This window comes from Brassica napus, chromosome C4 (assembly GCF_020379485.1).
Source record: "Brassica napus cultivar Da-Ae chromosome C4, Da-Ae, whole genome shotgun sequence".
NCBI classification, from domain to species: Eukaryota; Viridiplantae; Streptophyta; class Magnoliopsida; order Brassicales; family Brassicaceae; genus Brassica; species Brassica napus.
In genome coordinates, this window is record NC_063447.1 from 53,190,531 (window position 1) to 53,204,776 (window position 14,246).

The 14,246-nt window shown below is 33.9% G+C and overlaps 2 protein-coding genes across 3 annotated transcripts; one reads left to right on the top strand and one right to left on the bottom strand.

The window, feature by feature from the left end:
- Positions 1–1,993: 1,993 nt before the first annotated feature.
- Positions 1,994–4,223, top strand: LOC106391406 (ubiquitin fusion degradation protein 1 homolog). Of its 2 annotated transcripts, none has more exons than XM_013832033.3 (9): positions 1,994–2,179; positions 2,543–2,630; positions 2,717–2,741; positions 2,824–2,856; positions 2,941–3,062; positions 3,154–3,284; positions 3,369–3,592; positions 3,699–3,919; positions 4,013–4,223. In XM_013832033.3, exons 2-9 carry the CDS (start codon positions 2,556–2,558, stop codon positions 4,106–4,108), a joined length of 927 nt encoding a protein of 308 aa, XP_013687487.1. In that variant the 5' UTR covers positions 1,994–2,179; positions 2,543–2,555; the 3' UTR covers positions 4,109–4,223. The 2 variants fall into 2 exon arrangements, with proteins under 2 accessions (XP_013687487.1, XP_022557013.1); XM_022701292.2 differs by lacking the exon at positions 1,994–2,179 and adding an exon at positions 2,210–2,228.
- A 492-nt stretch (positions 4,224–4,715) lies between these two features.
- Positions 4,716–8,444, bottom strand: LOC106391220 (ATP-dependent zinc metalloprotease FTSH 3, mitochondrial). The gene is made up of 7 exons (XM_048753299.1): positions 8,211–8,444; positions 7,912–8,125; positions 7,772–7,840; positions 7,487–7,623; positions 6,176–7,408; positions 5,853–6,080; positions 4,716–5,374 (listed from the first exon to the last, which is right to left on the bottom strand). Exons 1-7 carry the CDS (start codon positions 8,262–8,264, stop codon positions 4,895–4,897), a joined length of 2,415 nt encoding a protein of 804 aa, XP_048609256.1. The 5' UTR covers positions 8,265–8,444; the 3' UTR covers positions 4,716–4,894.
- Between the last annotated feature and the right edge of the window lie 5,802 nt (positions 8,445–14,246).

Below are 14,246 nucleotides of genomic sequence, written 5' to 3' on the forward strand. Positions count from 1 at the left end.
TATTCGGCGATGAGTACCTAAGAAGACCAACCTCCGCTTATCTTCAACGTCTGCTTGATATTGGTGAGCGTCTGCTTGATATTGGTGAGCGTCGAGGATTTCCCGGGATGATCGGAAGCATCGATTGTATGCATTGGGAGTGGAAGAATTGTCCCACCGCTTGGAAAGGTCAATATTCACGTGGTTCGGGAAAACCCACAATCGTTTTAGAGGCGGTTGCTTCGTATGATCTATGGATTTGGCATGCGTTTTTCGGACCCCCAGGTACCTTAAATGATATAAATGTTCTTGATCGCTCACCTGTTTTTGATGACATAATAAACGGTCAAGCTTCTCAAGTCATTTTCTCTATCAATGGAAGAGAATATCATTTGGCTTACTATCTCACCGACGGTATTTATCCGAAATAGGCAACTTTTTTCCAATCTATTCCAATACCACAAGGGCCGAAAGCGAGATTATTTGCTCAACATCAAGAAGTTGTCCGAAAATATGTCGAGCGTGCTTTTGGAGTCTTGCAAGCTCGTTTTGCCATTGTTAAAAATCCAGCGCTTTTTTGGGATAAAGTCAAAATCGGAAAGATTATGAGAGCATGTATCATACTCCATAATATGATAGTAGAAGACGAACGAGATGGATACACTCAGTTTGATGTTTCAGAGTTCCAACAAGGAGAAGACACCGGAACTTCACATGTGGATCTCACGTATTCTACAGATATGCCTACAAATTTCGTCAATATGATGGGTGTTCAAACAAGAATTCGTGATAGACAAATGAATCAACAACTGAAAGCTGATTTGGTTGAACATATATTGCGTAAATTTGGACGTCAAGAAGACAATTACTGAACTCGGATGTGTTTCCAAATTATTCTCGATTATTGTACTAGTCTTTATTTTTATGTTTTTTTTTAAATCTATGTTTTAAATGTTTTCTTTTAATATGTTTTATTTAATAAATAAATTTTATCTTAAAAAATTTTAATTTTAATTTTTTTTTTAGAAACCCTAATTAAAAAACTCCTATTGGACCACTCAAAATGAAAATTTCTTAACTAGAGTTCTTAACCCCACTTAATTACATTTAAAGTTAAAATAATCATTAAGAAATCGCCTTAAGAGTCATAGGATAATCATGCTCTAAGGTTGTTGTCTCTTTGTTAACGCAACGTTTACAAATAACACAAGACTATTTCAATAAATAAAAAATACAAAAGAGATCATATTTCATGAGAGAAAAATAAAATAATCCCAAAGTTAATTAATAATTTAAACAATGGCCCAAAACTCTCAATTTAGCATAGTTTATAAGAATGGGCCAAAATTAGTTTGTTGTGTAAATAATGATTAAATTTGCAAAAAAATATGGTGCATATATGAAAACGGACCCAAACTTTTTTTTCCCCGAGAGATTTCAATATTGATGGGTCGTAAGTGTCAGGTGAAGATGGTTAATTTATAAAAACAATATTGGTTTTAAGTACAATTTTAAATTTATTTATAAAAATTGATATAATTTTAGATTATTATAAAATTTCGATTGTTAATTTTTTTATTCAGTATCTTTTTCCACTCATATTATCGTTAATATTAGTCCATCTGTTTTTTAAAGTTACATATTCTAGATTTTTCACACGTTTTAATAAAACACATTAAATTTACATATTTTTTTGTGTTTATCTTTTTCCATAATTTTAAGCCCATAAAAATTCAACTAGAACAATTAAGTTTTTTGAAGTTTGCAATTAGTTAATAAAATATGCTTAGAAAATATAAAAAATGGATTTTTTGAAACAACCTGTTTTTTTAGAATATGTAATTTTAAGGACCGAGTATTATGTATGTTGCCCTTATAATAGTTAAAGCCCAATGGGCAAACGTAAATGATCCAAGGCAAAGGAGGCTTGTTTTAGGACTAATAATAATTGTATTAAACGTAGTATTACCTGAGTCCAAAAGCCAATTACTGTACGCCACGTATAAATAAATGGTTCCTTGTACGATACTTGGTTAAAAAACCTATAAAAGAATCAAAACAAACTTTCCAAAATCTCAGCTCCGATCTGCTGCCTGCCTTTGACTCCTCCTTGATAAGAAGAAGAAGAAGAATCCAAAGCTTCTCCGATCTTCTTCAACCTCCCAAAAACCCTAAAATTAGATCGTTTGCTTTTGTTTTGGTACGGTTTGTTCAAAGTAAAACTTTAACTGATCTGTTTGGTTTAAACGGTAGGACTGTCCCGATCATCTTTTGAGCTCGTGTTAAGCTCTTTTAACTCAAATCTAGATTCATCGACTAAGGTTTAATTAGACTTGTTGGATCGAGCTTGTTTTAAGGTTTTAGATGATCGTCTTTTTGTGTTTAAATTGGAAACTATAATTTTTGTTAAGTCGGATTTATTTATTTATAAAAAAGAAAAAAATTCTTTTGATTGCCCCCAAGGTGTTCGATGATTTGTGTCAATGGGTTGCGCTCTTGATTATTATAATAAAAGATTATTCATAAAGTTAGTTTTGAGTTTTTGTTCTTATTGACTTTGTAGATTTGTGGTGGCAATGGAGTTTAATGGAGATGATGAGTCTAGCTTCGAGCAGTGTTACCGTTGTTACCCTGTCACATTCATTGAAAAGGTTCGATTTTTTCTTAAATATCATGTTTTTATGATGAATGAAAAAAAACATTCTAATTTCAGAAATTTTTTTTTTTATAAATGCAGGCACATCTTGACAAGGGTGACAAAAGTAAGTTTTACTCTCTCTTCTGTTTCCCTTAGATAGTTTTCTTTACCATGTTTCTCTGACATTACTTATGTGTTCTTTGTAGTTATAATGCCTCCTTCCGCTCTCAATCGTCTTGGTAAGCCAGTGCTCTAATATTAGCTTCAGTCTTTCTTTACTTTAGCAATGATCTCTGAGTCCATCTTTTTTTTCTTTCTCTCAGCTTCTTTGCATATTGAGTACCCAATGCTGTTCCAGCTAATTAACGAGTCTGTTGGAAAGACCACACATTGTGGTGTACTCGAATTCACTGCAGACGAAGGCATTGTCTACTTTCCCTATTGGGTATATACTTTCTCTTCTGATAAACTTTATTTTATATTTCTCTTTCACTGCTTTCTTCATCTGACTTTCTTTGTTTTCCTTTGTCTTGTAGATGATGCAAAACATGTCTCTTGAAGAAGGAGACATTGTGAGAATCAAGAACATGAGCTTGGTGAAAGGGACTTACATCAAGCTTCAGCCTCACACTCAAGATTTCTTGGACATTACCAACCCTAAAGCCATGTTTGTACCTTTTGAAAAACTGAATCTTGTTTTTGGTAATTTTTTGAATAATCTTCTCTTTCTTACATTTCTTTTTTTGTGCAGCTTGGAGACTACGCTTAGGAGCTACTCTTGCTTGACCACTGGCGATACAATCATGGTTCCTTACAACAACAAGCAGTATTTTATCAATGTGGTTGAAGCAAAGCCTTCTTCAGCTGTGAGTATTATAGAAACGGACTGTGAGGTTGATTTCGCTCCTCCTCTTGATTACAAAGAACCTGAAAAGCCGCAAAAACTGACTCCTCCAAAGAAGCGAACTCGCCAAGGTTTGTCTTTGTGCTTATTTCGAAATTCTCGTTACTTTCGTGAGATAATAGCTTTCTAAGTTTGTGCTTTCTGTCTTTTTTTTTTTTTCTTGTTTGGTTATTGCAGTTGAGGAGGAGGAACCAGCAAGCAAAGTTCCCAAGTTCACGCCATTCACTGGGTCCGGAAAGCGTTTGGATGGGAAGACACAAACAGAATCAACTGAACAAGAAGACAAGCCAACTGTGAAGGGAAAAGATGATGAGTTGTCAACCCCAACGCCACCGCAAAAATCAGGGAAGCTTGTCTTTGGCTCAAACAGCAAACAAGCTTCAAAACCAACTGTGAAAGTATGTCTCTCTTTTCTTGTTTTTTTTTTCCCATTCATGTGATCTATCCATTAGAGAAAAACTAATTGTGTTGTCTATTTTATTAATGTATAGGTTGATCCCAAGAACGTTGAGCAAGAGAGCTCGACAAAATCTGATGAAGCCAAGTTTAAAGTGTTTACTGGGAAGAAATACTCACTCAAAGATTAAGAAAAATAGGGGCTTATTAATCATCTGCTGATGAAATTTATTTGTTTTTAATATTTCTTTTTCACAAAAATATTTGGTTAATCTTTTATGGAGTATTCATATTTTTTCTCACCAATTTATATGGGAACAGCTTTAGATGGAACCTAAACGACAGGTTAACACATATGTACCTGAAACCTACACAGGGAGCATCCTTTTAGGTTAAGCTATATGACCCTATCTGATTCATTTTGAGACTAAAAAATGATCAAAATTCTGATATATCGATTTTCAGTTAATATGCACAACTTTCTCTTACAGTACAGAGTAGAGTTTGGTATTATTAGGAACATCGACAAGAATAAATTTATGATGGTTAACTTGTATCAGATCGGTTAAACTAGATCAGCTCGGTTCTTTAATTGAAACGGGTCAATGTCCAATTAAGAACAACAAAAAAATCTAGTTTTGATGTAAAATATATAACACATTGTCTAAATATGTTGCCTGATTTATAATTAGTTATACACCCATCATTCTCAGTTTTTCTTAATATATAGGAAAGGCAGTAACAATGCCTTTTATTATTAGTTGATTACAAACGCACAAACTATTAGCAGAGTGAAACTATATAAAAATCATCTCATTCAGAAGCAATAAATTCAGAAAAGAAATAAATGTCATTGCTAAGATGACTAAGTTCATTGAATCACAAGACACTGCCTTTTGTTGTTGTGGTAACTAGTAACTGTGTTATTGCATTCTTAATTAAATGTACAATCGTAGCAGTGAAAGTCACTCACTCTCTTACGTGGGAACCACCTGCGGTTCAAGCGGCGGAGGACCTCCTTCATCCACCACAGGCGTAACCGTCGTGGCCGCCTCCTCCTTCTCACTATCTTCAAACCCGGACTTGAACCGGTCATAATTAGTCACCTCGGCCGATTTAAACGGACGCTCACCCAAAACTTTCAAAAGATCCTCCTGATGCAACACTTCTTTATCCAGCAAAAGCTCAGCGATCTCAGCCACTTGCTCTTTGTGTTCCTCGATGAGCTCCACGGTCTTCTCATAAGCTTTCCCCACCCATTCCCTTACTTCCTCGTCTATGATCGCACCGGTTTTGTTGCTGTACGGTTTATTAAAGTCGTAGCCGTCGTCCCTTGGAGGGAACGAGAGGAGCCCGACCTTGTCGCTGAAACCGTACACAGCTACTTGCGCGTATGTCATCTTTGTAACTTTCTCTAGATCGTTCTGCGCACCGGTCGAGATTCTTCCGATCAGTACCTGCGTTAAACAGACCAGAAACTTTAAACTTCTCGAAAGTGTAACAGGGATCCCTTAGGTAGCACAAAAAATATAACAAAAATAACACACAAGTGAAATCCCCCAAAATAGCATTATTTTAAAATTAAAATGATTATATTAACTCCATAAGTCCATCTACATGGCAAAATTCCCCAAATAGCATTAATTTAAAAGTAAAATGATTAAATTACTACAAATACAAGGGAAAATTCCTAAAATAGCATTAATTTAAAAGTAAAATGTTATAAAAACCCCATCCGCTAAATACTAAACCCAAACTCAAATATATATAATTTTTCTTCAACTTTTCATAAATGTTATTTTAGAAAATTTTCTCAGTACTATTTTTGGAACAAAAAAAGTGTTTCAAACTTTTAATGCTATCCTATGGTATTTTCTCAATGCAAGGACTAACAAGATTACTATATTTTATATCCAAAGGTAGCAACCAGTTTACCTGCTCGGCTGCACGGCCACCGAGAGTCATGCAAGTCATGTCAAAGAGCTGCTCTTTAGTCATGAGAAGGTTTTCATTCGGAACGTACTGCGCAAACCCGAGCGCCGCTGTGCCACGTGGCACAATGGTCACCTTCAGCAACGGCTCCGCATGTTCCAGGAACCAACCAGCAACCGCGTGACCAGACTCATGATACGCAACTGTACGACGCTCCAACTTACTTATCACCTGTTTCACACATCAAAAAACATTCAGACACATCACAAAACCATTGTCTGAAAAAAAAAACAAGGAAAGAGAAAGCTTTTTTTCTTTTTAATTACCCTGTTCTTCTTCTCAAGACCACCAATAACACGATCAATCGCAGAGTCGAAATGCGCCATCGTGACGGTCGCTCCTCCACGTCTAGCCGCAATAAGAGCCGCTTCGTTACACACATTCGCAATATCAGCTCCAGCGAAACCGGGAGTGAGTGCCGCAAGCCTCTGAGAGAAATACGACGGCTCGTGATCAAGCTTAATCTTCTTCAAATAAATCCGGAATATCTGATCCCTCCCTTTGATATCCGGTTTATCAATGGTTATCTGCCGATCAAACCGGCCGGGCCGTAACAAAGCCTTATCCAAAATATCCGGTCTGTTAGTCCCAGCGAGAACCACAACACCAGCCGTCGTACCGAACCCGTCCATCTCGACCAGCAGCTGATTCAAAGTGCTCTCCCTCTCGTCGTTCCCGCCTAACCCCCCGCGTCCCCTCGCCCTACCGATGGCGTCTATCTCGTCGATAAACACAATGCTTGGCGCCGCCGCTCTAGCTTCTTGGAACAAGTTTCTAACCCTAGACGGCCCGACGCCGACGAACATCTCCATGAAATCCGAACCGGAGATCGATAAAAACGGCACGCCGGACTCTCCGGCGGTCGCTTTTGCCAAGAGGGTCTTCCCGGTGCCGGGAGGACCGACTAAAAGCGCGCCTTTAGGTATCTTGGCGCCCAAGTCTTCGTACTTTTTAGGGTTTTTGAGGAAATGCACAAACTCCATGATCTCCTGCTTCGCCTCGTCGCATCCGGCGACGTCCTTGAAGTAGATCTTGTTCTTGGAGTTTTTGTCGGCTCTCGTGATCGTGGCTTTGCCTATGTTGAAGATCCCGCGGCCGTTCTTCCCCCCGCCGGTTCCTCCTAATCCGCCTAGCCCGCCTTGCATCCGCCTCGCGCCGTAGACGAGAGTTCCCAAGAGGAGTAGAGTCGGCGCGAAGCGCAGGAGCTCTTGGAACCAGGCCATTTCGGTTACGTAGGTGACGGGGACGAACTCGTGAGGGTCCACGCCTAAGGCTTCTTGAGCTTCTTCGAGTTTCTCCTCGAAAGAGTCGACGCTACCGATGTTGAAGTAGTACTTATACTGACCACCGGTTCTCTTAGTTACAACATCTTGAGTTGTTGTTCCTTGGTTTCTTGGTGTGCTTCTCACGTAGACTTTGGCTACGGATTTGTTTGAGACATCTATGTGGTCGACTAGACCGGGCTCCAGGAGCTTGTTCTTGAACTCTTGGAAACTAATCTGTAAACAAAGATGATATTAGTAAAGGTCCAAGATATATCACAATTTGTTTTTTTTATATTATTAAATAAGCTTTGCCTGTTGCTGGTCTCCAGAGCCGAATGAGAAAGAAGAGAAGAAGACAGCAAGAGCTAGCAGAGGAATTAGCAAATTTTGGAAACGGTTCATAAACATATCTCCAACGCTCTCTTGTTCGTTCTTGTCTGATGAGCCCTCTGTATTGCAGCCAAAAGAAAAAAAACATATTTTAAATTAATTAGAATCCACAGTAGCATAAAGCTTAAAGCTTTTTCTAACCACCAAAGCAACACACTTCTATTGATATAAATAAATAAATCAGGAAATGGAAGTAAAAGGAATGACCTTTAGAGTCGGACTTGTGATCATTCTTTGGTTTTTCCTTTGTAGCTTTAGGGAAGTAGGTCTCATAATCTGCAGTGAACAAAACAAATTCTCAACAAATTTGATTCAGTAAGAACCATCAAGTTAAACACTTTACATACTCTTCTTCTTCGGAGCTTCATCGGAGAAGAACCGACGAAGTATTGGATTAGCGAAAGCACCAACCAAATCACTGTTGTTGACGAGTCCCTTTCGAGCGGATAAAGAGTTAAAGTGCCGCCTCAGAAACCCTAATCCACCTTCGACTTCGTTCGCCTCAAAAGCCGGTGAAGCAAGCAGCCTCGCCGATCTCACACCACCGCCGTAGAGAAAACCCTATAAACATACACAGAATAATCAGGAGAGGGGAAGAAAGAACAGAGCGAATCTGAGAAGGAATCAACAAAGTGAAACCACCGACCCTTGAGCGAGAGACGGAGGAGCGACCAAGCTTGGAGAAGATCATCATCGTCATTAGGAAATCACTACAAACAAAAGGGTTTTCGCATAATAGTTTAAAGAAATGGAGGATCGAAGATCTGTTTTCTGATAGCAAAGGGGAGAATAAAGTTTGGGTTTTTAATGTTTTTGTTTATCTGTTTAGTTCGATGGAGAGCGAGATAGATATGCGAAGTCAGACTCAGACCAGACAGACATAACGCGGTTTTGTACCTTGTTGTTGTACCGGACTTTGGTTTCTTTCCTGAATCCACTTGTTGATTTGCGGTTTACACAAACCGGTTTCTGGTTTTTGAACAATTAAACAGATTTACGAAGGTGTGGGCCTAAGGGCCTTCACGGGCATATGGGCTTTAGCTTTGTCCATCGAATAATAATAGTGGCATATTTTGAAAAACATGAACAAATGTCTTTTTTTCAACTTTGGCTTAACTTGAACAATTGTTCTCTTCCAAAATCTCTTACCAATCATAATATCCATACGATTCTCTACTATGTTATCCTGAAGTTGAAACGCAGCCAGTTATATAGGATAATGGAGTTATTCGAAGTCATCGCTCCATTTGATCCAAAAAAAAAAAAAAAAAGTCATCGCTCCATTTTTCTCAATTACCTTATCAACCATTCACATATTACGTAGTCGTTAACCTATCAGTTGATTTTTTTCGATTAAAATATTATCAAATTATGTAATAATGATATGTAATTTATGATATGTACCACTGAAAATCTTTGTATTTTTAGAGAATTTAGTTGATTGCAAGGAGACTGAAATGAAACTAAAAACAGTCACAGTGGCTAGAAACTGTACAAATTTCTCAAAAAACAAATAATAATATTTTGACGGTGTGATTATGTTTAATTTTTAATAATAAACTAGATTCTGCGGGTATATTTTTTATTTTTTATTTTTGTCAAAAAAATTAATTTTTATATTTGCGTTATTTTCAATCATATTTATGTTTATTATTAATTTAATTTAATATAATTATTGGTAACTATATTAAATATGTCAAATTGTATAATTATACACTTAACCATATACATTTCAGAAATTATTTCTAAAGTTTGCAACATATTATATTTTTTTAATCATTACCTAACATAATTAGTCAACAATATTCGTACTAAAAAACCCGATTCGGAATCGATCCGAAAATCAAAATTTCATACTCTATTAGATCTGGTCTATATCTTCGAACCGTTCTTAAAATGTTATGTCCAAAAACCAATATCAAATTCAATCCGCACCTAAAGTCAAGCAAAATTCTTGAAAAATGTTTTGAAATTTTTTTTTTATATATTCTGTTATATATATATATATATGTAGATGGGTTAATATGGTTTTTACTAACTTTAAGTAAAATTATATTTATTAATTGTTTTTACTTAAATAACCTATTTAAAACCCGTTAAACTAAAACCCGTGGAATATATTAAAATAAATAATACTTCCATAATAGTATCAAATATACATTAAAAATATACTCAGAATTTAAATTAACAGCCTATTAATTTCGTTTTAAATAATACTTCCATAATAATATAAAATACACATTAAAACTATTTATCTCAAAAAAAAATAAAACAAAAAATACCAGCCTATAAGATATATTTTAAAGTTATGTTTTTTTATGAGGATATATTATGATAATAATAGTTATATCTTTAAAAAATTTGTTTCATAAATATTTGTGTTCAAAGTGAGAATTAGTTTGCGTTGATGATATTAAATCTCTCGACACTTTAACATAATCTCTTGAAGAAGTACCGCTCTCTTCCCTCTCTCCTGACTTTCTCTATTTTTGAATTAGACACCCATGAGATATTTTCATTAATGATGGCCTAATTTCTTAGCAATAAAAAAATTTCAACGAAATATGCGGATAAAAATAAAAAATCACCACATAAAATAATGTTTCACATATAATATAAAATTAAACTCTTCAATATAAAACCAAATGTTAAAGAAAAAATTAATGACAAAAAGTTCTCTCCACGAAGCATCGGATTAACCAATAGTAATTTATAAAATTCAATAAATTGAGTTTATTATAATTTCAAAACTTCAAAATTTTAATCCAAAAAAAGTAAATGTACTTCTTAATTTTATTAGAAGAAAAAAAATCAAAACCGGTTCACAAATACAAATATAAAAGAAGGTATTTCATTAAATTAAAAAATTTGTCAATTTTATTTTGAAAAAATCATTTTGATTGAGCACTTATTTTCTCTAGTTAAACTCGGCGCCATCCGATCTGCAGCATGGCGCAAGGAGTACCGTCGAGCATGGATCACATAGGACGGCTAAAGTAATGCAGTCAGGCGTGAATCCTCATACGGCAGGTAGAATTGTTGGCTGTAGAATCGTTTGTAATATTTCTCATAGTTGTAATAGCATAATTATCCAGCGTTAAAAAAAAAAATTCGGCGCCATCCGATCACTTTATTTCCTATTCTTTTAGTATGAGTTTTAAGGGTTTGTGATCATTATTCACACAATTAACAAAGAAACTCTAAACATGGTATTTCTCTTTTTCGTCTTGTTCTGTTTTGGATTTTCTTCGTATTATTTATTTCGTAGTTTGAAAACACAGGCACAACTAAGTGATGTAATATCTGGTATTGTTTGGATAGCGCCACCATCGGTTTTTTTTCAAGAAGTTATATCTCAGCCCAACGTTTCCGGCGGTATGGAGTCACGTGCCCCCTATTAATTTTTAATTTTTTTCTTCAATGTTTTAATTCAATTTATTAAATATCATTAGTTATAGTGAAGAAAAATGTAAAAATGTTCCCATCAAAAAATTTTTTTTGGTGTTTATAATATAGTTCTCCCGATTAAAAATATTTCTAGATCTGTCCCTGTCTCTAGGACGTCGTTCCACAGATCTTGTGTGCGATACACTTTGTGAACCATTCTTATAAATCGAGGTCTTTCTCTACTTCAAACTGGAAGCTGCAGAGCCTGATGAAATTAAGGTTACACACTATTAATAACTCACCACGTGCTTGTAAAGCGTGCATGGTAAATTTTACAAAAATAATAGGGTACAGTTTAGGATGCAAAAGAAAATTCCATTAAAATATTTAACATATAAATAATAACAGGATCCGTATTTCAAATTTTGAACATAATCCAAGATTTTTTTGTGCAATCCACCACTGAAACCATCAGCCCACTTAATGACAACGTTCATGTTACAAGTTTAACATATATGTGTTTGTCAATAAAACAAACAAAAAATCTCTGATTAATCTTCGCGTAATTTCTGATTTTCTGATTCGCTCTAGATCAGGGACAAGAGTACGCGTTATCCTTATTAGCGCAATTTGGTGTCAAAATTATTTCGGATAGACTTTATCCACTACCAAGTAAGCATACATACGTGTATGTACATGGTCACCTGGAGGTTTAATTCACCCCCTCAGTTACAATCAGACTACATCTCTTGGCTACGCAACAGTTAACTTTGCATTCTTCCAAGCTAACGTTTTTTTGTTCTTCTCTCATTTGCCTAAGTTTAAGTAAAACAACACTTTCCCCTACCGGATAGATGGCATGATTAAACAAGGGTTTGTACTTTCAAAAGAATTGTTGGAGATTGATTATTTTATACATGTTTATACATGTTTATTTTGTTTTCAATATTTTAATCATTCACTAAAAAGGATTACTAACCATCACCGGAAAAATACTGTACTTGCATTTGATGAAACATAAGCTTTTAGGTCTGAAAATACTCTTCTCCCTATTTTATCAAAATATGTAAGATTTAGATATATTATTTTCCGTGCTATAAAATCATTTAGAATTTACTTTAATAATTAGTCAAAAACTACGTAATAATAAAAAATTATAAAAAATTTATATAGCCAAAATTTCTACAACTAGATAACACCAAATAATAAGAGATAGACTTAAAAATTAGATAACTTATTTAAAAAATAATTATCTTAACCTAAAATAAATATAAACAACCACAATAATTACATATTAAATATGATAATTAAAAGCAAATAAATCATATTCATCGGTTTTAAAATAATCCATGTTTTTTTTAAATGTATTTTTATTGGTTAATAATGATAAATTATAAATTTCAAAGAAATTAATTGTGTTTATTGAACTTATATGGTTAAAATTAGTGGGAATCAATTAATCACAAAATAATATATTTATAATTAAAAATTAATATATTTTCTTAATACGTGTGAAAATTGTAAAATATACATTTTTGAAAAATATATAATATGTTTGTCAATAAAACAAACAAAAAATCTCTGATTAATCTTCGCGTAATTTCTGATTTTCTGATTCGCTCTAGGTCAGGGACAAGAGTACGCGTTATCCTTATTAGCGCAATTTGGTGTCAAAATTATTTCGGATAGACTTTATCCACTACCAAGTAAGCATACATACGTGTATGTACATGGTCACCTGGAGGTTTAATTCACCCCCTCAGTTACAATCAGACTACATCTCTTGGCTACGCAACAGTTAACTTTGCATTCTTCCAAGCTAACGTTTTTTTGTTCTTCTTTCATTTGCCTAAGTTTAAGTAAAACAACACTTTCCCCTACCGGATAGATGGCATGATTAAACAAGGGTTTGTACTTTCAAAAGAATTGTTGGAGATTGATTATTTTATACATGTTTATACATGTTTATTTTGTTTTCAATATTTTAATCATTCACTAAAAAGGATTACTAACCATCACCGGAAAAATACTGTACTTGCATTTGATGAAACATAAGCTTTTAGGTCTGAAAATACTCTTCTCCCTATTTTATCAAAATATGTAAGATTTAGATATATTATTTTCCGTGCTATAAAATCATTTAGAATTTACTTTAATAATTAGTCAAAAACTACGTAATAATAAAAAATTATAAAAAAATTATATAGCCAAAATTTCTACAACTAGATAACACCAAATAATAAGAGATAGACTTAAAAATTAGATAACTTATTTAAAAAATAATTATCTTAACCTAAAATAAATATAAACAACCACAATAATTACATATTAAATATGATAATTAAAAACAAATAAATCATATTCATCGGTTTTAAAATAATCCATGTTTTTTAAATGTATTTTTATTGGTTAATAATGATAAATTATAAATTTCAAAGAAATTAATTGTGTTTATTGAACTTATATGGTTAAAATCTGTGGGAATCAATTAATCACAAAATAATATATTTATAATTAAAAATTAATATATTTTCTTAATACGTGTGAAAATTGTAAAATATACATTTTTGAAAAATATATAATATTTTATCTTGAATATGTTATGCATCAACATTTTCATTAGTGGAAGAGTTATATGGCATACATTATAACAAATAAAAGTGATCATTGACAATTTATATGAAATAACTATAAACATACATACGTAATCTGATGTCTCCCTTATAGACACTGTACATGAACTGAGGAGCAAAAAATCAATAGGGAGTGATAACTACGACTGAGAACCGGAGTCTTATATATCTTATCTTATATTCTTATTGGCAACCATACCGTGGTGGTCCGGTGGTTTTACTAGAGGAAGAGTTATTCTGTTGGTTTAGGCCAGACATCGATTCTCTCTAGTAAGCAATTATTAATTCCACGTGTGGCCACGCGAAAATAAATCTATTGTTTACGGTACATTTGAATACCCGGAAAAAAAATTCATCTTTGGGTTACGCATCCATTTTAATAGACTCGGATTTAATTCATTTTATGTCAAAAAAAATCCTTATTGGCGATAGACTGTGTATATTCTTTTGGCACATTTTCGTAGGAAGAATTATGTAGTGTATGTTTTTGAAATAAGCATCTCCTTTAAGTCCATTATTAGATTGAAAATATAGGTCAAAACTGAAAGAGTCGGCTATTTACGTATCTAATCCAAATGAATATCTTGTTAAATACACGTTTTAGTCGTCTCACATCAGATCCCCTCTTGTTTAAAAAAAAAAAAAGAATAACAAACAAAAAG